Source organism: Octopus sinensis, linkage group LG7 (genome assembly GCF_006345805.1).
Source record: "Octopus sinensis linkage group LG7, ASM634580v1, whole genome shotgun sequence".
Taxonomy (NCBI): Eukaryota; Metazoa; Mollusca; class Cephalopoda; order Octopoda; family Octopodidae; genus Octopus; species Octopus sinensis.
Genome location: NC_043003.1, coordinates 37,619,376 through 37,641,893, shown reverse-complemented (window position 1 = coordinate 37,641,893; position 22,518 = coordinate 37,619,376). Strand labels below are relative to the sequence as shown.

The window sequence follows — 22,518 nt, the reverse complement described above, 5'->3', positions numbered from 1 at the left end:
GGGATACATCCAGAAGTGAACTGCTATATCCTATCTTTACTCTCTGTCCCTGTTACAAAATTACAAAATGCAAGGACACAATGCACCTATTCTAATATATATATATATATATATATATATATATATATATATATATATATAATAAAATATTAGGGAATAAATCCAAATTTACAGGGAAAAATCAGATTTAGGATTGAATCCAATTTTACAAAATAGTGGTTTTGTCTCTAATTAATATTATATATATATATACCTCCTCCACAGCAAGACACCTATCTCTGTCTCACTATAATCTTTCATCATCTGACACAAGTTCACCTCCATATTCTCTTATACATATTGTACTTATTGTATCATATTACTCCTTTATGTACACACCTCTATGTACACTGTTTTGTCATATATTATTATGTTTGACCTTAAAGTTTCTTATGTAGTGGCTTAATAAAGTATGTGATTGGGTATTATCTGGTAGTTGATATTTGATTTGGATGTATTTCTCCATTTTCTTATTTTGTATTATGAATTTGTGGTAAAACACTTTACCTTTGCCCATACAATACAGTAAATGAATTAATTGCATCGCAATTCTTAACATTTATGTATTAACTTTGTTGGGTACTTCACTGGCAGTATATTGGATATATGTTATCCCATGGAGGGTTGCATTTACAACCCCTATCTCAATTTGCAACTATATATATATATATATATATATATATATATATAACTGAGATTCAGTTGAATTAGGTACTTAAGTTGAAGCACCAAGTCAGCCTGGTATTATCCTCACAGCTCGAAGTAAGGTGAATAAAATCAAAATAAGCAACAGGATATCAAGAAGTGATGCAGTACAACCATTTCAAGTGGCTCCATCTAATTGAACAGTGCAACCATTGCATCAATTTAAATGCAGTGCTATCATCAGAAATTGCTGAAACTGACCAGTCAGGATGGAAATTCTCAATCGGTATTGTCAGGCAATTATAATCTGTCAGTATATATGTATGCAATTATGTGCTTTGACTACAGCATTAGAGCATTTTAGCTCTTATTTCTAGCAATGTAAGTGTTTCTAACACCCTAGTCATATTTAGTTACAATTATAGCTTTCCTTTTTGGTAAAACATTGCATACTGCTATCCATATCAATTTTCTCTCTCTCTCTCTCTCTCTCTCTCTCTCTCTATATATATATATATATATATATATATATATATATATATATATATATATAATACATTCAAAATAAACAACATCAAGAGATCTCAACAGAATAGAGAATATTATGTTAGAAGAAAAAAATATATATAAATAAATTTGAATATTCTGGACCAAAAAGGGTTTTCAGGCTTTGCAGAGTCTTCAGTGAGAATTAAATAACAATGAAATTTGGAAGACGAAATTATTCAAATTTTGGTCCAGAGTAGTAGAATATTTTTTGTTACAAATCAAAAACATATATTCTTTAAACACACACACACACACATGCACTTATCTACATTCGTCCACATCCAGAGATCATTGTTAGGTTACCATACTTAACTGCCCATAAATTTATGATCTGCAACAGCCATTAAGAAAATCAATATATAAAATGATAGATTTCGAGAAATTGATTTTTGTTTATTGACATTTTACTGGATCTCCCATTGTATGAAATGAAAGCATTAGGAAGCTTTAAAGGAAGAAATGTCTCCACAGAGTCGTGGCTGACTACAGATTTATGGTGCCGGTCTACCAGTTTTACAAGTCTATAGTTTATATTCTGTTATTCATGCTGCATTGCATTATCTTCAGCAAAAACGAGATGCATAACTCATCAGCTCTACTTAGCTAACTTTAATAGGGACCTTAGTAATGTCACTGTCACAACTTACTACTTTAAACAGTAAGGCAGACTAAGAGAACCCTATATAATGAGTGTGTTGCTCTTCATTACTTTATTAGATTGCAGTCTACAGTGTTGGATTCTTTGATCGTCTCTGAGGTTACTAGATAAGGGATTGATACCTATTTCCTTACTACCCACAAGGGGCTAAACACAGAGGGGACAAACAAGGACAGACATAGGTATTAAGTTGATTACATCGACCCCAGTGTGTAACTGGTACTTAATTTATCGACCCCCGAAAGGATGAAAGGCAAAGTCGACCTCGGTGGAATTTGAACTCAGAACGTAATGGTAGACGAAATACGGCTACGCATTTCGCCCGGCGTGCTAACGTTTCTGCCAGCTCGCCGCCTTAGTAAGGGATTGATACCACTGCCACCACCACAACCATTACTTTTAGAACTGCTTTTCTATGTTAGCATGGGTTGGACAGGACTTTTTGATACTGTTTTACAATAGCATGTCTTTCCTAGTGCCAACCCTTTTAGTTAATTCTTACAACACACATGGATATAGTGTATCTATTCTAAAAGCCAGGGACACACTCAGAAGGACATGTCTGTCAAAATATTTTGTGGTATTTAGTTATGTCTTTTTACACTTTAAGTTCAAATCTCATTAAGGGTTGAACTTTGCTTTCTTCTGTTTCTAAATAAAATAAACACTAGTCATGTACTGGGGATTCATAGATCACAAGATCATGGATTCAGTTCCCATTGTAGGAGATGTGTTGTGTTCTTGAGCAAGGCACTTTACTTCATGTTACTGGTCCATCAAAAATGAATACTAAAACTGACAGAGTACCCAGTCAACATCAAGTTAGCATGGCAGCAATAATAAACCCATGGTATGACCAAAAACATATCTCTCCTCGTTTATGATATGAAGAGGGATACATCCAGAATTGAGCTGTGGTATCCTATCTTTATCCTCTAACCCTATTACAAAATGCAAGGATACAATACACTTATTCTAACACCTGGATAGAAATAATACAGCTAAAGTGTGCATTTGTAGCACCTACGCTTCCCTATAAGTTAATTACTTCAGTATTATAATGGCTTGATGTTGCTTAACTTTGATGATTAGACGAAAACCAATGTTTTTAATGTGATATGGCTGTAAGCAATGTTTAGAGAGTAAATAAAAACAAAAACCGATATTTCTTACCAATATTTCCTTTATACCGTAACTGATTCTTCACACTAAATTCTACCACAACCTTTTCATACTCTTTTTGTGAATTTCCAAGACTCTGCAATAAATAAACAAACAAATGAATGAATAATCAAAAGATAACAAAATAGACAAGGGTTTCTTTCTTAGGCAAAGGGCCCCTCTTTTAATCTGATCTTCAGAGTATTAACTATTTCACAGGGCACAGTTCCAAGAGAGAGAAAAAATATTACAAAGGGAGAAATAGTTGTAAATATAAGATAAAGGAATGGACAGGTATAAACATCACCAATTCACAAAAAAATAGTGTCATTCATCCCTAAGTGTTCAGGCCACTTGACTGATGATGATGATGATGATGGTGGTGGTGGTGTTGACAATGGCAATGACGACAACTGGCAGTTTCAATAACACAGTGTTTATTAACCTTCCAATATAAATCAATTTCTACAGATAAGGAACAAGGTTAACCATTGAAGATGGTTGATGACATTGGGTAGTATAGTTGAGAGAACCATTCCCATTGTATTACTTTTTCTTAATAACACAGTAATAGTGAAAGAGGTTATAATATTGCAACTCATTTTTTTTAATGGTTTAAGATTTCAACTTATTTTTTTAATGACTAAGTCAAAGGAGGAAAGAGCAGAGACTAAGATCCTTCTCAGGGTCTCCAAGATTGGTGGGTGGAGGAAAGGAAGCTAACCTCTGACTGGGGCCCTGATTCAAATACTTACTACCCAAAAAGATAGTAGTGGTATTAAAATGGATGGTATATTAAATCCACTATCCAAGCCCAGAATCAGTCTCTTTGATGTATTTCTAGTTTCCATCAGCCATATTTCACTCACAAGACATTGGTCAACCTAAGGTTATTTCAGAAGATGTTTTTTTTTTTTTTTTAGAAGACATTCAATGTTTTATTATGGAAATTGAATCTAAAATCACATTGTTGTGAACTTAACCACACAGCCATGACTGATTGTATGGCAAGACAAAAACCAACTACCGAAAGAGACATAGCCTGAAGCTCTGGAGTTTTTGTCTACTTGTTGCTCATGGGCTTCCAATAATAATAATAATAATAATGACTGTTTGACATGTAAATATGAAACCTGAGAAATTCTAGAGAGGAGAAATTGCATGCTGTGTCGTTCATGCCATTCTTAAATGCATTAGTATTGTAATGAAAAGGGAAGTTATATGTGTAACTCAAGACACTACAGATAAGGCCAATTAGGCACTAATAACAATAATAGTAATTTATTTTTGTTAATCTTAAAATAACAAGATATTTAGATAAAGAGTCAGTGTGTGCAGAACCTATTACATAAACACATACAGCGAAGAGGAGAAAACATAGTAATGAAGAAGACAGGGTACATTTAGCTATGAAGATAACATATGTACGTACAATTAAGAGTGAAAAGTAAGACATGCTGGTTAGTAAATGCACACACACACACCTAATTAAGCAGGACATCAGAACATAAACAGCCTACATTGGGAGGATTGTGTTTAGCTAAGAAGACTGTTCATAGTAGAGAGGCTAGATATACTTAACAACATGGGCTATGAATGTCTAGAAGACAAGATATAAAAAATATTTTTGATGTAACAAGCACAGTAAGTAAATGGAAGTTTAGACATCTCATTTTATTGTATTTATACAGCGTTCTACATTTTGCTGCAAGAGTGATGTTTTTAAATGCAATGGAACATATGTCAAGTTATGTAGTATTAGTAACAACAATAAAATGTGGAAGAGAAATAGTGAGTGAGAGAGTAAGAGAGAGGTCCAACAAATCAGAAGTGGTGTTTTATATTTTAGAAGCTTCAAACAAACAAGCTCCTGCATTAATGACAATTTCACACACTCTGTTATTATCTCAACTGGTTTTGTAAAATAATAAGGATGGCTTCTCAATATTTCAGTCGTTGTTCAGTCCCAGGTCAGTCTGTTTGATCACTCATATAATCAAATGAATTACTATATTTTGTATTGCATTTTGCAAGCAATAGTGTCGTTGAGTATACGTTTCCAATGAACAGCCAATCATTGGCTCACTGTATTTAATCCATAATCTTCCCATCTTTATTTACAAATATTATATATCCAGGTCAACATTAACTGGGACACATACATTGTCTCCTTCCTTTTTTAAGACAGTTGTGTTGATTTGAGAAAGATTTGGCTAATATTTCTTACAAGCGGAACAGCCAAGAAGAGAATTTGTGATGCCATATGAAATTTGATATCATGCAAAAAGAAATTATATGTGTGTGTGTGTGTGTTATAGAGTACAGAAAAAATTTTTAAAACTATTTCCACAATCAAAAGCAGTACCACCATTTTAACATCCACTTTTTCATACTTGCATGAGAAATATGAGGGAGCGATGAAAAGTTCCTGGCTTTAATGGTATTGTGTAAAGCCTGGTTGGAGGTCCAACCTTCCAAGTTCTTTTACAGTACTTAGAAAAACTGAAGGACCACGAAAATAAGCATGTGAATCTGAGAGGGTAAGATGTCAAATAAAATTATAATTAACTGATCCTGCTGTATTTTCTTTTACACAAAGCCAGGAACTTTTCAACACCCCATGTGTGTGTGTGTATATGTTATAGAGTACAAAAAAATAATAAGATATTGCCACAATCAACAACAGCAGCACCACAATTATAACATTTACTTTTTTATGCTTGCATGGGGCAATATATATATATAGGGTGCAGTGAATAAACTGTCACCTAAATTACTTAAAAATGAAAATAACACTGACACCTCATTTAAACAAACATATTTACCAAAATTACATAAAAACATCTAGAAATACTAAAGAGTAAATTTATTCAATAAAATTGCCATTGGCTTCAACCACAGCCTCCAGACGACTTTGGAATCTCTTGCAACTCTTCTGGACGGTCTCCTTGTTTAAGTTAGTGAATGCTGACATAATTCTTGCCTTCAGTTAATCTTTCATGTTACAAGGAGTTTTGTTGGTCTCTCACTCAACTGTGCCCCACACATAATAATCAGGGGGGGGGTGTAGTCTGGGGAGTTAAGTGGTCAGATGTTAGAGGTAGTGTGGTTGCAGAAATTGTCTGACAGCCATGACTGGGTTTTCCTGCTGATGTGGCATGGTGCAGAGTCCTGTTGCCAGACATAGGGTCTCCCAGCAGCCACCCTCTTGACCCAGGGCAGCACTACCTCCTCCAGATACTTGATATAGACCTCCTTGTTGAGTCCAAGACTGTGTGGGAAGATGAATAGAAGAATAACGTTGTCATCAATAGAGATCACTCCAAACACTATGAAGTTGACTGGATGTTTGATTTATATCACTTTTGGTACGTGTCTTCATATTGCACTGTCCTCACACTGACACCCAAATACTCTGAAATGTTTGTATTGGAGCTTCCGGCATGAATGCTAAGCAGTACAGCATGTTGTTTACAAATTTCTAGCAGTGAATTGCATCATGGTACTGTTTTTCTCACAGACAGTGCCCAACTGACCCAACTATACTGTGTAGTTAATAAAATCAAAAACAAACTATGTGCATGCATTAAATTAAAAATATAAAATGGTGACGATTTACCCATCACACCCTGTATATTATCATTTAACGGCCGCTTACTATACCAGGTTGGACAACATGGAAAGCAGACAGTAAATGATGATAATGATATGTGTGTGTATCATCATTCATGAGTCAGAGAAAACAGGCACTCATACACTAAACAACAGAGTGAGTGTATTAATATTTATACAACACAGTATCACAGGTGCATTTCGGCCAATTTTACCAATGGGTTTTGTATACGAGATGTATTAAGTGTCACTACATGTAAAACATTCTGACATCAAGTGGCAAAGAGCCGGCACTATACTCTTTCCTACCAGCCTTTCCGACAAATGCCAAGATTGGATTATTTTTTGCCAATGAATCTGTACTACTGTATTGTGTGTGAGATCATACATACATACATACATACACAATCACACACACAAATGAGACTAAGAAAAATATGGCAGTTGAACTCTCCTCTTACATACAAGATAGTACCCCACAATGCATTTGTAGTATCAGTACTGATCCCAACATCTGGGATACTTGACTGGTCTGTAGAAGAAATTCACTCCATAGACATTAAAACCTGCAAGATTCTAACATCAACTGGAAATCTCCACAAAAATAATGATATCGACAGGCTCTACCTAAGAAGAGATAAAAGAGGTAGGGGCTTGAGATAAGTGCAGACAGCTTTGAATGTCACAGTCTTTTTCAGACAGCACTTGCTAGACAACAGCAGCAAAAACAAGTACATTAATTTAGTGCCAAAAAGTGAAGTAAACAATATCCTATATGTCAGAAGTGAGCTCCTCAGGAGGTACTTTCTTACTGATGGCCTTCAGATTACAAATTTACATTTATGCCAATAATACAAATAATTACAAATTAATATTTATGCCAATAATAATTGGAGCACTTGGTTTTGTAAGTAAATGCCTTTTACTATTTCAGAGGCAGATCTGAAACCAAATTAAAAACAAGATAACAGCCTTAAAATTGTCCTAATTGTTGGGTCACATTATCACCAAGGATCTCTTCTGGTGAAAGCACATCCATAACATAGATAGGACTGCATTACAACAATTGGTTGTTCTGTTCAAGACCAGAAGATACTTCAACTCCTAACATTATTGATACTCTACAAAACTCAGCTGAGACCCACACTGGAGTATTACTTCCATATCTAGGATGGAGTTGTTACTGCACATACAGACTTACTAAACAGCATCTAGAAAGGGGCCACCCAACTGACTAGCAAAATGCTACTGACAGATACACTCCAGTCTTTGAGCCATAGACAATCTGTCTCTACGCCTTACCTTTTCTACTGCTACCATAATGGCCTTTGCTCCTCATATCACCCCTATCCCATTTGTCTCTTCTCCTTCCACCCTCAAAGTTCTTTCTTCCCAGAATGTTGACCCTCAGAAATTTCTTCCCTGCTCATAACTTTCCTGTGGTCTTGACTTACAAAAGCTAATGAGGAAGATTAATGGCACCAATCTCAACAGTTTAGGAGCATCAGCAAAGACCATGAGCACAATCACTTTCTCCAAACCCACCAAATAAAGTATGATTTAACCGTTTAATATTCAGCTTACTCTGTCTAATGCAATGCTTATTTATTCACATTATTTTGAATTAGTTAAGCATTATCTCGTAGTTTTGAGATTTTGATTATGTGTTTGCTTAATTTTACAATGACATTGCATGGCAGATGTGAGGGGCTGGATATAGCTAGTTTGAACAGAAAAACCAGCTAGAAGAAAACACAGGCTAGATATAACAAGTCTAAATGCTAAAGAGTTAGACTAAACCTTTGAAAAGCATTAATTAATTCAGCCAGAATTCAATAATCAAAAGTTTCAAATACTTTATGTAAATGAATAAAGAGCTCACAAAAACTATTTCCTGTAATATTAATTATTAAAGTATTCACTAATGAAAAATTATTTTACAAGCCTAACTGAATACAACAGAGGAATTTTTCAGGAGAACAAGCACTGTGTCAGTGTATTCTCAGTTTTATAAACTTTTTGGAAATATTCATCATCATCATCATCATCGTTTAACGTCCGCTTTCCATGCTAGCATGGGTTGGACGGTTCAACTGGGGTCTGGGAAGCCCGAAGGCTGCACCAGGCCAGTCAGATGTGGCAGTGTTTCTACAGCTGGATGCCCTTCCTAACGCCAACCACTCCGAGAGTGTAGTGGGTGATTTTATGTGCCACCGACACAGGTGCCAGACGAGGCTGGCAGACGGCCACGCTCGGATGGTGTTTTTTATGTGCCACCGACACAGGTGCCAGACGAGGCTGGCAGACGGCCACGCTCGGATGGTGTTTTCTTATGTGTCACCGACACAGGTGCTAGACGAGGCTGGCGGACGGCCACGCTCGGATGGTGTTTGTTACGTGCCCTCAGCACGGAGGCCAGTCATTGCGGTACTGGCTACGGTCACGTTCGGATGGTTTTCTTATGTGCCACCGGCACTGGTACCACAAGGATACAAATTCCATTGATGTTCATCTATTTTGATTTGGTTCGATTTGATTTGATACGATTCGATTCGATTCTCACTTGCCTCAACAGGTCTTCACAAGTGTCACAAGAAGGAAGGTATGCACAGGTGGACTGACTACGTCCCAGGTAGGGGCCATGGATTATGGCTTCACTAGTCTTGCCGGGTCTTCTCACGCACAGCATACTTCCATAGGTCTCGGTCTCTAGTCATTTCCATGGTGAGACCTAACGTCCGAAGGTCGTGCTTCACCACCTCGTCCCAGGTTTTCCTGGGTCTACCTCTTCCACGGGTTCCCTCAACTGCTAGGGATTGGCACTTTCTCACACACCTCTCTTCATCCATTCTCGCCACATGACCATACCAGCGCAATCGTCTCTCTTGCACACAACAACTGATGCTTCTTAGGTACAACATTTCTCTCAAGGTACTAACGCTCTGTCGAGTAAGTACACTGACATTACACATCCATCGGAGCATACTGGCTTCGTTCCTCACGAGCTTACGCATGTCCTCAGCAGTCACGGCCCATGTTTCACTGCCATGTAGCATAGCTGTTCGTACACATGCATCATACAGTCTGCCTTTTACTCTGAGCGAGAGGCCTTTAGTCACCAGCAGAGGTAAGAGCTCCCTAAACTTTGCCCAGGCTATTCTTATTCTAGCAGTTACACTTTCAGCGCACCCACCCCCACTACTGACTTGGTCACCTAGATAGCGGAAACTATCAACTACTTCTAGTTTTTTCCCCCCGGAAAGTGACAGAAGTTGTTTTCTGCAGATTTTCGGAGGTCAGTGCTCCAGAGCACCTGCCACATACAAAAACTATCTTCCCAGTTAGCCTACCTTTGACATTGCTGCACCTCTTATGTGTCCATAGCTTACACTGGGTACATCTTATAGAGTTTCTACCTACACCTTTTCTACAGATCGAACAGGGCCATCTTCTTGATGATATTTGTGGGTTTTCTACCTTTCTACTTATTAGTACTTTGGTTTTAGCTAGGTTGACTCTAAGGCCCCTCGATTCTAAACCCTCCTTCCACACCTGGAACTTCTCCTCCAGTTCTGATAGTGACTCAGCGATTAGAGCGAGGTCGTCAGCATAGAGGAGCTCCCAGGGGCAACCGGTCTTGAATTCCTCCGTTATTGCCTGGAGGACTATGATAAATAGGAGGGGGCTGAGTACTGAACCCTGGTGGACCCCAACCTCTACTTTGAATTCTTCTGTGTACATGTTGCCAACTCTAACCTTACTTACGGCATCTCTGTACATGGCTTGCACAGCCCTCACCAGCCATTCATCTATCCCTAGTTTCCTCATTGACCACCAGATGAGGGATCGGGGGACCCTATCAAAGGCTTTCTCCATGTCAACAAAAGCCAGGTACAGGGGCTTATCCTTGGCTAGGTATTTCTCCTGCAGCTGCCTTACCAGGAATATAGCATCAGTGGTGCTTTTCCCTGGGACAAACCCAAACTGCATCTCATCTAAACTAACTCTCTCTCTAATTAGTTGGGCTAAGACCCTCTCCGTAACCTTCATTACCTGATCCAACAGCTTGATACCTCTGTAATTATTTGTATCCAGGGCATCACCTTTACCTTTGTAGCAGTTGACTAGTATGCTGCTACACCAGTCATTGGGTATGACTCCTTCGTGTATCACCTGGTTGACTATACGGGTGACTAGGTTATAGCCGACACTGCCAGATATTTTGAGCATCTCTGCAGTAATTCCTGATGGGCCTGGGGCTTTCCCTGTCTTCATGCTCCTAACTGCCTTAGCTACTACGGAACTATCAACTCGGATAGCTGGTCCCTCTGTTGGGTCAACATTTGGCAGACTCTCTTTATCCCATTCATTTTCTTTATTCAGCAAACTTTCATAGTGGCATCTCCAAACCTCTCTCTTTGCATCCTCATTTAGCGCAAGTGAACCATCATCCATGCGAACACACTTCTCTCCTACCACATCACGATTCTCTCTCACACACTGTCTTGCAACACGAAATACCTCAAGTCTTTCATCCTCACGGCTCAGAACATTGGCAAATTTTTTCTTATCCGCTTCCCCTCTGGCTATATAAACCTGTCTCCTAGCTTCCCTTTTGGCTGTCTGATACAATTCCCTGCTACCACCGTTCTTCCAGTCCTTCCAAGCCTGTCTCTTTTGTCTAATAGCCCCGTCAACCACCGTGTTCCACCACCATGTTACTCTGGGTCGAGATGGTACTTTGCTCCATCCACAGATCTGGTCAGTGGCTGTCAGCAGATTGTCCCGTAGGAATCTCCAGTTGTCTTCCACATTAAGTGAAGCTATATCCCCTTCTATTTCGTCAGAGGCTTCGAGTAGTATGTCTCTAAATCTCTGTGCATTTGCAGGATCTTTAAGCTTCCAGACCCTTCTCCTCCAAGCTGGTCTTCTTCTGGGCGACCATTTAGCTCTGATCCTGAAGTCGCTAACTACTAATCTATGTTGGGGAGTACATTCTTCGCCTGGGAAGGTTTTGGCATTTATAATCAGCCCTCTTTCCCTTTTTCTGGCAAGGATGTAGTCAATCTGGCTGGTGTGTCTGCCAGAACGGTAGGTGACTAGGTGAGAGGTGGGTTTCCTGGAACGGTAGGTGACTAGGTGAGAGGTGGGTTTCCTTGATTTGTAATTTTGAAACATGGCTAGCAATATAGGGGAGAGGAAAGCCAATTACATCAACCCCAGTGTTCAGCTGGTACTTATTTTATCAACCCCAAAAAGATGAAGGCAAAGTCGTCCTCAGCAGAATTTGTGCTCAGAATGTAAAGAACCAGAAGAAACACCACTAAGCATTTTGCCTGGCATGCTAACAATTCTGCCAGCTAAGTGGCTTAATTTTTTTTTTTTTTTTTCTAAAACATTAAGTAGCAGAGAAATAGGCTTATAATTACAGCATTCTAAAAGAATCTTTGTAGATTTAGGTTATTTTCTTCATTTTAACATACTAGGGAATGTCCTATGGTTTGCAAATATCTGTTTAAAGAGTTTTAATACATTATGAAGAATACTCTAAGGAGCATACAACTTGGCCCCTTTGAAGAGTGAAATTTCTTAGACTAAGTAAAATTTTTTATCTTATATAAAGTGCCACTCAGGTGACTGGTACTTTATTTACTGAACCCCTGAAGTATGACTGAACCCTTTTCTCAACAAATGTTTTGGCCTAATGCCTATAAAAGAAATTATTTCTAACAATATTAAGCCCAGAGCAGTGATTCAGTTAAAATGAGAGAGACCCAATCTTTCGCCTCCTACACAAAGCTTTACCAATTTTGGAGAAAAATCTATTACATTGTACACCATCCTCATCATCATTTAACATCTGTTTTCCATGCTGGCATGGGTTGGATAGTTTGACATGGAGCTGGCCTGTTGGGGAGTTGTCCAGACTCCAATTGTCTGTTGTGGTATGGCTTCTGCAGCTGGATACTCTTCATAATGCCAACCACTTTACAGTGAGCTGGGTGCTTTTTGTGTGCCACCAGCACAGGTGCAGGATCTTTTCGGTTTGAATGGCAGTTTTTAACATAATTTCTAGGTAACTAAAAAATTTTAAACTTCGTATACTGGTAGAATGTGTTTATAAAACATCTTTTCCTCTTGGCTTTATTGGGAAAATTCTATAGTTTGTAAGATATTTGTTGGGGTTTTTTTTCTTCAATTTCTTCAATTTCAACCAATCAATGACGTCCATTGAGGTAAAAAAAACATTCTGTGCCGTATGAATATGTCCCTCGTTTAAGAAACATATTGGGTTTATTTACATTTGTGAAGGAAAAAAAAGATACCCTTCCCCCCACCCCAAACCCTAAAACAGATTGAAATGCAATAGATCGATACTAGGGTCATAATTATGGGTGACAATTTCATATGACACCGCTAGAAAAAACTGCCGTTCAAACCGAAAAGATCCCAGGTACATTTACAGAGGACTGGCACAAGTGCATTTTATGTGGCACCTTACTTGTAAAGAACAAGTCTACAGGAGATTTGGGCTTGAGTCCCAAAGGCAGCCTTCTACTTTTTCTATTCAAAAGGGTCATTTGAAGTTTTATGTGCTTTACACACACACATACACAAGAAATGAGCGGGGGCGGTTTAAAGAGTAAGTCACGGGAATTTAACATGTATTATCCTTCAAAACTAGTGGAATGCCATGGAAGTAATCGAGGAAAACAGGTGATTTACCATTTCCAATACTGAAAATGACGTTGTGTGTGTAAGAACATTTAATAAAGTGTATGCGCGCGAGAGAGAGAGAGGGAGAATATGAGTGCATAGGGAAAGAAATACTACGTGTCCATGAGAGGAGGAGAGTTAGTATGTGTGTGTAAAGAATTAGTGTCAGAGAGAGAGAGAGAGAGAGAGAAAATAGAGGGTATGTAGGTTTTTATTTGTATTTCAGCTGTTATCAATAAACGTTCATTTACACGCAGAGGAAAGCCAAAACATCTTAGCAAGATAAGAGGAAGGATTAAGACATCTGTGGGGAATTGTAGCGACTCCTACATAAACAAGGAAATAACTACCTACTCTGATATCATCACTTGCCGCGAAGCAAAAACAACTGGCAAAAGATTTTTTTTTTATAAAATCCTAGATTACATACACAGATAGAAAGAGATTATAATTAAGAAAAAAAATTTAGACATGTAGAAGAACAAAAAGAAAACGATGACAAAGACGAAGAAAATGAAGGAGGAGAAAAAGAAAAAAATAATAATAAATGTAGAAGGATGAAAGAAGAATGTGAAATTGTGCAGCCGCATGTGTTCATGACATCATGGAATAGTTAAAGAATAAGAAAAGAATTACAGCAACAATTATGCAACGTCTCCAAATTGTGGAATGTCGAAACGAAACAAAAAAAACCCAGCTGAATAAAACTACTGTCAAGAAGAAGAAGAAGAAGAAGACCACTGCAGACTAATTATTTTAAAAATCAGTGTTAGACACTGAGAAAGGGGTGTGTTGAAGTAATTAAAAGACGTTATGTGTCATACCAAAGCAAAAAATGAAAAAATACAAAAAAAAGATGGAAGGCAAAAAGTGAAACGTGAGTGACGAAAAGAATTATTTCAATCGATGCTAATAGAAACACATCACGAATCAGAAGGGAGGGATGGAAGAAATCACATTAATTATATATTGAAGAAAGAAAAACATAAACTAAAAGCCAATGAAATAAGTTGTTGTCTACGTCAGCAAATAAAAATAAATAAGTAAATAAACAGGTTTTTAAAAACAAACCAATAGTGTGGGGGGGGGTGCTCGTGGAGGGACGGGTCTACGTGACATTCTGGAGGTAACAGCTTCATCTGTATCTCAAATCATAATATGAAGAAAGACACAATGAACAATGTACTGGGTAAATTGAAAGAAAAAAAATGGAATAGTCATGTCTAGAACGTCTTTGTTCATAGGTTTACTCTATCAAGGCTGACTTGGAGCTAAACAATGATAATTTTAAAATTAGTAAAAGAGGCTCAATGTGCTGTTATTTCTTTATTGCCCACAAGGGGCTAAACATAGAGGGACAAACAAGGACAGACAAAGGGATTGAGTCGATTACATCGACCCCAGTGCGTAACTGGTACTTAATTTATCGATCTCGAAAGGATGAAAGGCAAAGTCGACCTAGACCGAATTTGAACTTAGAACCTAACGGCGGACGAAATACCTATTTCTTTACTACCTACAAGGGGCTAAACATAGAGAGGACAAACAAGGACAGACAAACGAAGTCGATTATATCAACCCCTATATCTATGTCACGCTGGTGAGACCCATATTGGAGTATGGGATTCAAGCCTCTTCTCCTTATCTCCTCAAAGACATACAGCATCTCGAAAGAGTCCAGAGGCTGGCTACTCGCATGGTTCATGGTCTCAAAAATTTGTCCTACGAAGAAAGGCTGAGGACGCTCGACCTTTATTCTCTTGAAAAACGCCGCCGCCGTGGTGATCTCATTCTCGCCCACAACATCAAAAGCGGGAAGTGTAACCTCTCGAAAGAGCTGTTCTTCACTCCTGCTCCGGAGCGTCGGCTGCGGGGTCATTCCGAAAAGCTCTACCTGCGACGATTTCATCTCAATCGAAGGAGAGGAGCTTTCTCCGTCCGGGTTGCGGATCCGTGGAACAAGCTGCCAGACGAGATGGTGAAGATGCCGACGACCGCTTTGTTCAAAGCCTCCCTGGACCTCAAGTGGCCTGAACTCTTTACATGAACACCACCCTGTACTTAACTCCATGTCCCCCTACATGGCCTTGCTATTTGCTTTTGAGCCAAATTAACTAACTAACTAACTAAATAACTAACCCCAGTGCGTAACTGGTACTTATTTAATCGACCCCGAAAGGATGAAAGGCAAAGTCGACCTCGGCGGAATTTCAACTCAGAACGTAACGGCAGACGAAATACAGTTACGCATTTCGCCAGGCATGCTAACATTTCTGTCAGCTCACCGCCTTGAGGCTCAATGTGTTGTGGCAGAGAGGTGAGTTCTAACATTGTTGGCAGCGGTTTTTGAACCAGGGTCTATATGGCCTTTTGGGGTCCATATAAGAAGATTTTGTTGTAAAAAAAACTGTGCAATAAATTTTACAATACTTCTACAATACACAAAATATTTTCATTCTTTTTTTTATACAATTCCTAATAATACTTGATTATAAAAAATATAAGGTTTTTTAAAAGTCAAATGACTATGAGAGCCCATCCGAGTAAAATTGGAATCAAAGGGATCCATAGGTAAAAAATGGCCGAGAACCACTGGTTTAGTGGGGAAAGGCCAGCCCTTAAAAATTGCTTCTTTGTTAAGACCCGAAACTAGTTTTTTTCTTTGGTTGTCTGTCTCTCTTTCTCCTTTCTTTACTCATTTTTTGTTTTCGTCTCTCTCTCTTACTTTCTCTTTTTTATTTCCTTCTTACTTTCTCTCTCCTCAGCATTTCCTTGTTCCTTTCTTTCTCATAAAACATCTACTGAACAAACCCAGTAAATACTATGACTTATTTCACAGGCCATATAGGGATGAAACTCAGAACCAAACCCATTAGGGTTTTAGCCAACTTAGGCATTATATATATATATAATATATATATATATATATATATATATAATATTAATTAGAGACAAAACCACTATTATGCATAATAGTGGTTTTGTCTCTAATTAATATTATATAATATTTTACTATAAAATTGGATTCAGTCCTAAATCTGATTTTTCCCTGTAAATTTGGATTTATTCCCTAATATTTATTATATATATATATATTATATATATATATATATATATATATATGAGTGACATTTATCAAGCTAGATAAGTGAAAATATAGTGACATTTATTAGCTTCACGTGTGAATGAAAATAGTGTGACATTTATTAGTTAGACAAAAGAGGGCAGCGTCTAATACGTTCACAGCCCCACCCTGCACCGACTAGTGAGATCAATAACTAGCCACTGAAAGAACTGCTGTCTGATCACTCAATCAGCCACATATAGTAGCTAAATCTCCCTTAGAATGCATTTGTTTATAATTCTGCTTGCTCTATCAGGCTCACTCACCTAGGGTTAAATAACAAACATCAATAGAGCAGATGTTTGAACAACTTTGAGCTGACGTCTCCAGGATACAATAGGAGAGACAGATGTGTTAGATGAGTCCAATGCTGATTAAAGAGTGGGCCGCCTATGATATTTGCCATGGGCTTCCGTTACTTTTTTTTTTTTAAATACTGAACGATAGAAAACACACTTCTATAAGTGGCAGTTATAGCTGTGAATTGTCAAGTACACCTCTTAACACACACACACACATCAGTCAATTGTTTATAAGTCTGAAAAAAAAGAAAAAAAATTAAGTTGCCTGTATTGCTAAGAGCATTAGCAGAAGTGAAACCAATGGTAACTTTCTGACCAGGCATAAACATGTAAAAAGCATACAGCACACTCTGTTAAGTGGTTGGCATTAGGAAGGGCATCAAGCTGTAGAAACCATGTCACAAGAGACAGTTGGGAGTCTAGAAAGTTGAGAGTCCCTGCTAGCCAGCTCCATGTCAAATCATCCAACCCATGCCAGCATAGAGAGCAGATGTTAAACAATGACGATGATATAATACACACATAAAAGCACACACATATGCATGTATATGGGCAAAGTAACACATGTGTATGTATATAACAGTGAGTTGTCTAACAAACATATTAATGAAAAGACATAAGTACGTGTGTGTGTGTATGTGTGTGTGTGTGTGCGTGTAACAGTGAATTGTCTGATGTACATATCAATGAGAACATCTCTTGCACATCCTCTACATTCTGTGTTTATATTTCATTACCTTGCAATATTACACATTCTCAAGACAGCAAGCTGGCAGAATTGTTAGCACAGTGGCATTTTGTTCATCTTTATGTTCTGAGTTCAAATTCTGCCATGGCTGACTTTGCCAATCCTTTCAGGGCCGATAGAATAAGTACCAGTCGAGCACTGGGTCAATGCAATCGACTGACCCACTCCTTTGAAATTACTGGCCTTGTGCCAAAATGGGAAACCAATATTGTACATCCTCTATGTTCATCCACCACGTTCTCCTTTCTTTCTTTTGCAAATAGAAGATGACAGTGAAGTCAGTTCACCTAGCTTAGCAACCACTATGAGTTGATCCAAAAGCAGAGCTTCTAAACTGTCAATCACATCACATTCTACAGTCTTAAAATTTAAGTGACACACCGGATATTGTAACCTTAAATAAACAATGCCCAAGTAGATGAAACGATCATGGTTGGAATAATTTATAAGTTTACTGGATCATGATTAACCTGAAGCTAAACAATAATAATTCATTAAGAGCCAGTTCTTTTCATAATTGCAAGTTTGAGCTGAAAAGTAAATTTCTCTAGTGCTCATCATTATAAGCACATTTGTTCTATTTCGTATCATTCCATACTTGAAGACTGAAAATGAAAACAGACCCTAACACAGGAAAGTAAATTTCACAAGCATTGATAGCTGTGATCAACACACCTAGTCTGTTCTCTTGTGGGCATCACAGATTTCTTAGTCCAGTGAGCCCTCATACAATGCCACTTAACCACCAGACTGGAATTGTTTTAACCCTTTCGATACCAACCTGGCTGAAACCACATCTGGCTCTGTAGTACAAATGTCTTGTTTTCATAAGTTTTGAATTAAAATCTTCCACCAAACCTTAGTCACAATTTATGTTTCTAACACTAGCTAAATTATAACTAGTTATTTTACTAAATTCTTTGTTATATTTAAAATTTATTGAAAGCAACACAGAGTATCTCAAAAGAAATACAGTAACAAAAGGGTTAAAACACTAGATCTTTGCTTATAATTTAAACAGCAGAAGAAGTCCATCATCCAATTAGTTTCTGAGCAGGAAAGATGCTACCGTCATTGATCACATACACATAAGCCCAAACTATGAGCTTCCTAGCCAGTGAAGGATCACCTACATAGAGGATTCACCTACTTGAAATAGCTACCAAATGTCTTTCATGTTTTTATAAAAACAAAAAAATCAGGAAAGAGAATTACAGGACGATTATACCTGAAACATAGTTGATCAAAAGTATACTTGATTAGGACTGACCTAGGGACAAAAAAAAAAAAGAAAGAAAAAAAACAGCAGCAACAACATATATTCTCTTCATTTTCAAACAATAAATGATTTGTTTTCATTTCCTTCTCAGGAAAGTGTCCATGCTGAGAATGTCAGAAAGTACTTGACAGAAAATAAATAATATTTAGTTGGTATAAACGGTATTGTGAGATTGAGGACAGAGCGAATCAGAACTTTATGTGGGTGCACCAGCTGTAAATAGAGTCATAAATAGCATATGCAGCCATAAATTGAAAACTTGTACAGCTATAATGCATCAGTACTCCTCTCCCTGTCTGTTAAATAGAAGAAATGTTTGACCCAATATTAACCAAATGATTAACATATGGAAACAAAAAGAAAATTTTTCTCCACACATTATTTAGTTTGTTTTTAGCCACCATGACTAAAACCACCTTTACATATGCGGTCAATATTTAAATTTATTTTGTACTAGTAACTATTACAGTATGAAACATCTTAAAGAAATTGTTTGTGCTGCAAAGTGAATATATTACTAATGCATTTCATTTTTTGTATAACCTTATTTTGTGCAGCATAGAGCATATTTATTAAAGCTGGATGGTGTAATTAATCATCACCATCATCATCATCATCATTTAAACCTTTAGTATTTAAACCGGCCATATCAGGCCAAAATATTTCATCTGTTTTATGTTCAAACTGACCAGATCCAGGCTCTTACACCTACCCTTCAATGTTATTCTACATTAAGTAATTACACCATCAAGATCTTGAAGATATGAGATAATGCATGATTAATTCAAATCAATGGGAATCAATAAGCATTATGTTTGATAGAATAATCAGAACACTAAAGTGTTAACATCCATGACCAGGGCTGGCAAACTGGAGGGCTGCACCAGATTCCAGTCTGATTTGGCATCGTTTTCTACGGCTGGATGCCCTTCCTAATGCCAACAACTCCAAAAGTGTAATGGGTGCTTTTACGTACCATCGACACGTGCCATTTGTGTGACACCAGTATCTGCTATGACTGCGATTTTGCTCGGCTTGATGGGTCTTCTCAAACACAACATATCGCCAAAGGTTTTGGTCACTAGTCATTGCTTCTGTGAGGCTCTACCACATGTTCCCTCAACAGTTAGAGATCAGTACTTCTTTACACAACTGCCCTCGTCCATATACATCACATGACTATACCAGTGCAGTAGTCTCTCTTGCACACCACATCTGATACCCCTTATGCTTAACTTTTCTCTCAAGATGCTTACACTTTATTGAACATGCACACTGACATTGCACATCCAGCAAAGCATACTGGCTTCATTCCTTTCAAGCCTATGCATGTCCTCAGCTGTCACAGTCCATATTTCATTGTCATGTAGCATCGGCCTTACAGGCCAAGATCAATATCAAAATTCTCATAGCTGTTCACACACAGGCATCATACAATCTGCCTTTCACTCTGAGAGGCCCTTTGTTGCCAGCAGAAGTAGGAGCTCTCTGAACTTTGCCCAGCCTAAACTTAATCTCATAGCTACATGCTCAGTGCATCCACCTCCACTACTAACTTGGTCACCTACATAAGAAGCTATCTACTACCTCTAGCATGACCCCTTGGCAGTTGATGGAGTCTATTTTCTACACATTTTCAGTGTTATTGTACATGTGCATCTTCCACATACAAAAGCTAGTTTCCCTGTTACCTTCTTCTGATATTGCTGCACTTTTTATGTGTACAAAGCTCATATTGGGTGCATCTTATGGAGTTTCTACCTACACTTTTTCTACAGATCGAGCAGGGCCATCTACCTGAAGGGAGTTGGGATTTGACTGCCTTCCTACTTACTAAGACTTTGCTTTTTGGATAATTTATTAGCCAAATAAATTAACTAAAATTCTAAGGAAACCAAAATGATAATTGAAAAAGCATTTTTTTTTAAGTAGCTATCTATGTATCATACTTAATGTATATACACAGTTGACATACAAGTCACTGCAGTTTTTATCTGAGATAAAATCTCTTATGAATGTGATGAGTTTAACCCTTTAGTATTCAGATTATTCTGTCAAATGTAACTGTTTATTTATATTGATTTAAATTAATCATTCATATCATCTTGTAGTTTAGAGATTTCAATGATGTGATTGTTTAGTTTTAGAATGACCTTGTAGGGTTGAGGTGAGAGGCAAGATCTGGCCAGTTTCAACATAAAACAGGTTAAATATGGCCAGTTTGAATGCTAAAGGGTTAAAAACACAATCAGAAGGAGATAAAAAATCACCCTGGCAGCAGTTAGCGAGAATGCCAAATGAATTTTGGCCTTTTTAGGCCTTTTCAGTGACATGTGCACACCTAAATGAGATTTGTCACCTCTGATATAGGAGACAGTGAATAATAATATTCAATGGTATTGACAATAGATGCCAGGCTGAATATATTATCCAGTGTACACAACTAAAACAGTATTAAATTAAAATAGCTGTTGTTGTTGTCTCTTCTTCAAATGCCGTCACTGCATGCGAGACTGCCACTCTTGTGGGGGCCTGTGCAGTCATAGCAGATGGTGCATCACCATCAGCAGCTGACACAAAATTCCCCAGCTACAGATCCATGGCCTTGCAAGACCAATGCCCACCCATCCATCCATCCATCCATCTACTTACCTATCTATCATCGTTGATGTCATTGTCATCATCATTATTATTATTAGTAAGGTGGTGAGCTGATAGAATAGTTACCAAGCTGGACAAAATACTTAATGGTATTTCATCTGTCTTTATGTTCTGAGTTCAAATTCTGCCAAGGTTAACTTTACCTTCCAGAGTCCGATAAAATAAGTACCAGTTGAGTACTGGGGTTGATGTTATCAACTACCCTGATCCTGCTGAACTTGCTGGCCTTGAGCCAAAATTTGAAATCATCATCAACATTATTATTATTATTATTATTATCATTATCATTATCATTATTATTATTATTATTATTATTAGTGAGCTGGCAGAATCATTAGCATGCCAAACAAAATGCTTAGGCAGCATTTTGTCTGTCTACATTCTGAGTTCAAATTCCACCAAGCTCAACTTTGCCTTTCATCCTTTCAGGGTCAATAAAATAAGTATCAATTGAGCAATGGGACTGATGTAATCAACTTCCCCAGTTCTCAAAATTTGCTGGCCTTATGTCAAAATAAGAAAGGACAATTATTATTATTATTAATTCAAACTACTAATTTAATTAACAGGGACATTATCTTGGGGTTTGACATCAACAAGTTTCTGCATATTGCAAGAATCTTTCACAGGATTCTTGCAGAATGCAAGATGGCACTTTTCTGCAGGTTAAGAATGCATGTCTCAATTCCAGTATCCTACAGTTTCTTAGGTAGCAGCTTGGGTGTTGTGCCAAGTACACCAATCACCACACGGAACAACTGTCACTTTCACTCTTTCATCTTCCATTATCTCTTTGTCTCTCTTGCTAAGTCCTAGAATTTCTCAGTTTTGTCAACATCCTTGATATCTTCTATCATATGGTATTCCAGAGTCTATGATATTACATTTTTTTCTTATGATCATATCAGGTTTCCTTGCTTCAATAATGAGGTCATTCTTTATGGAGAAATCCCATAAAATTCTGTAATTAGCATATTTGATAATGACAGATGTGAATTGATTGCAGAGAATGTTGGTAGTGAT

General features: G+C 37.6%; 1 protein-coding gene across 1 annotated transcript in view; it reads right to left on the bottom strand.

The window, feature by feature from the left end:
• LOC115213912 (protein FAM91A1) overlaps positions 1–22,518 on the bottom strand; it is an 84,886-nt gene that overhangs the window by 44,762 nt on the left and 17,606 nt on the right. The window contains exon 2 of the mRNA XM_029782889.2: positions 3,065–3,149. Coding sequence (XP_029638749.1) covers positions 3,065–3,149 — 85 coding nt within the window. The remainder of the gene's footprint in view (positions 1–3,064; positions 3,150–22,518) is intronic.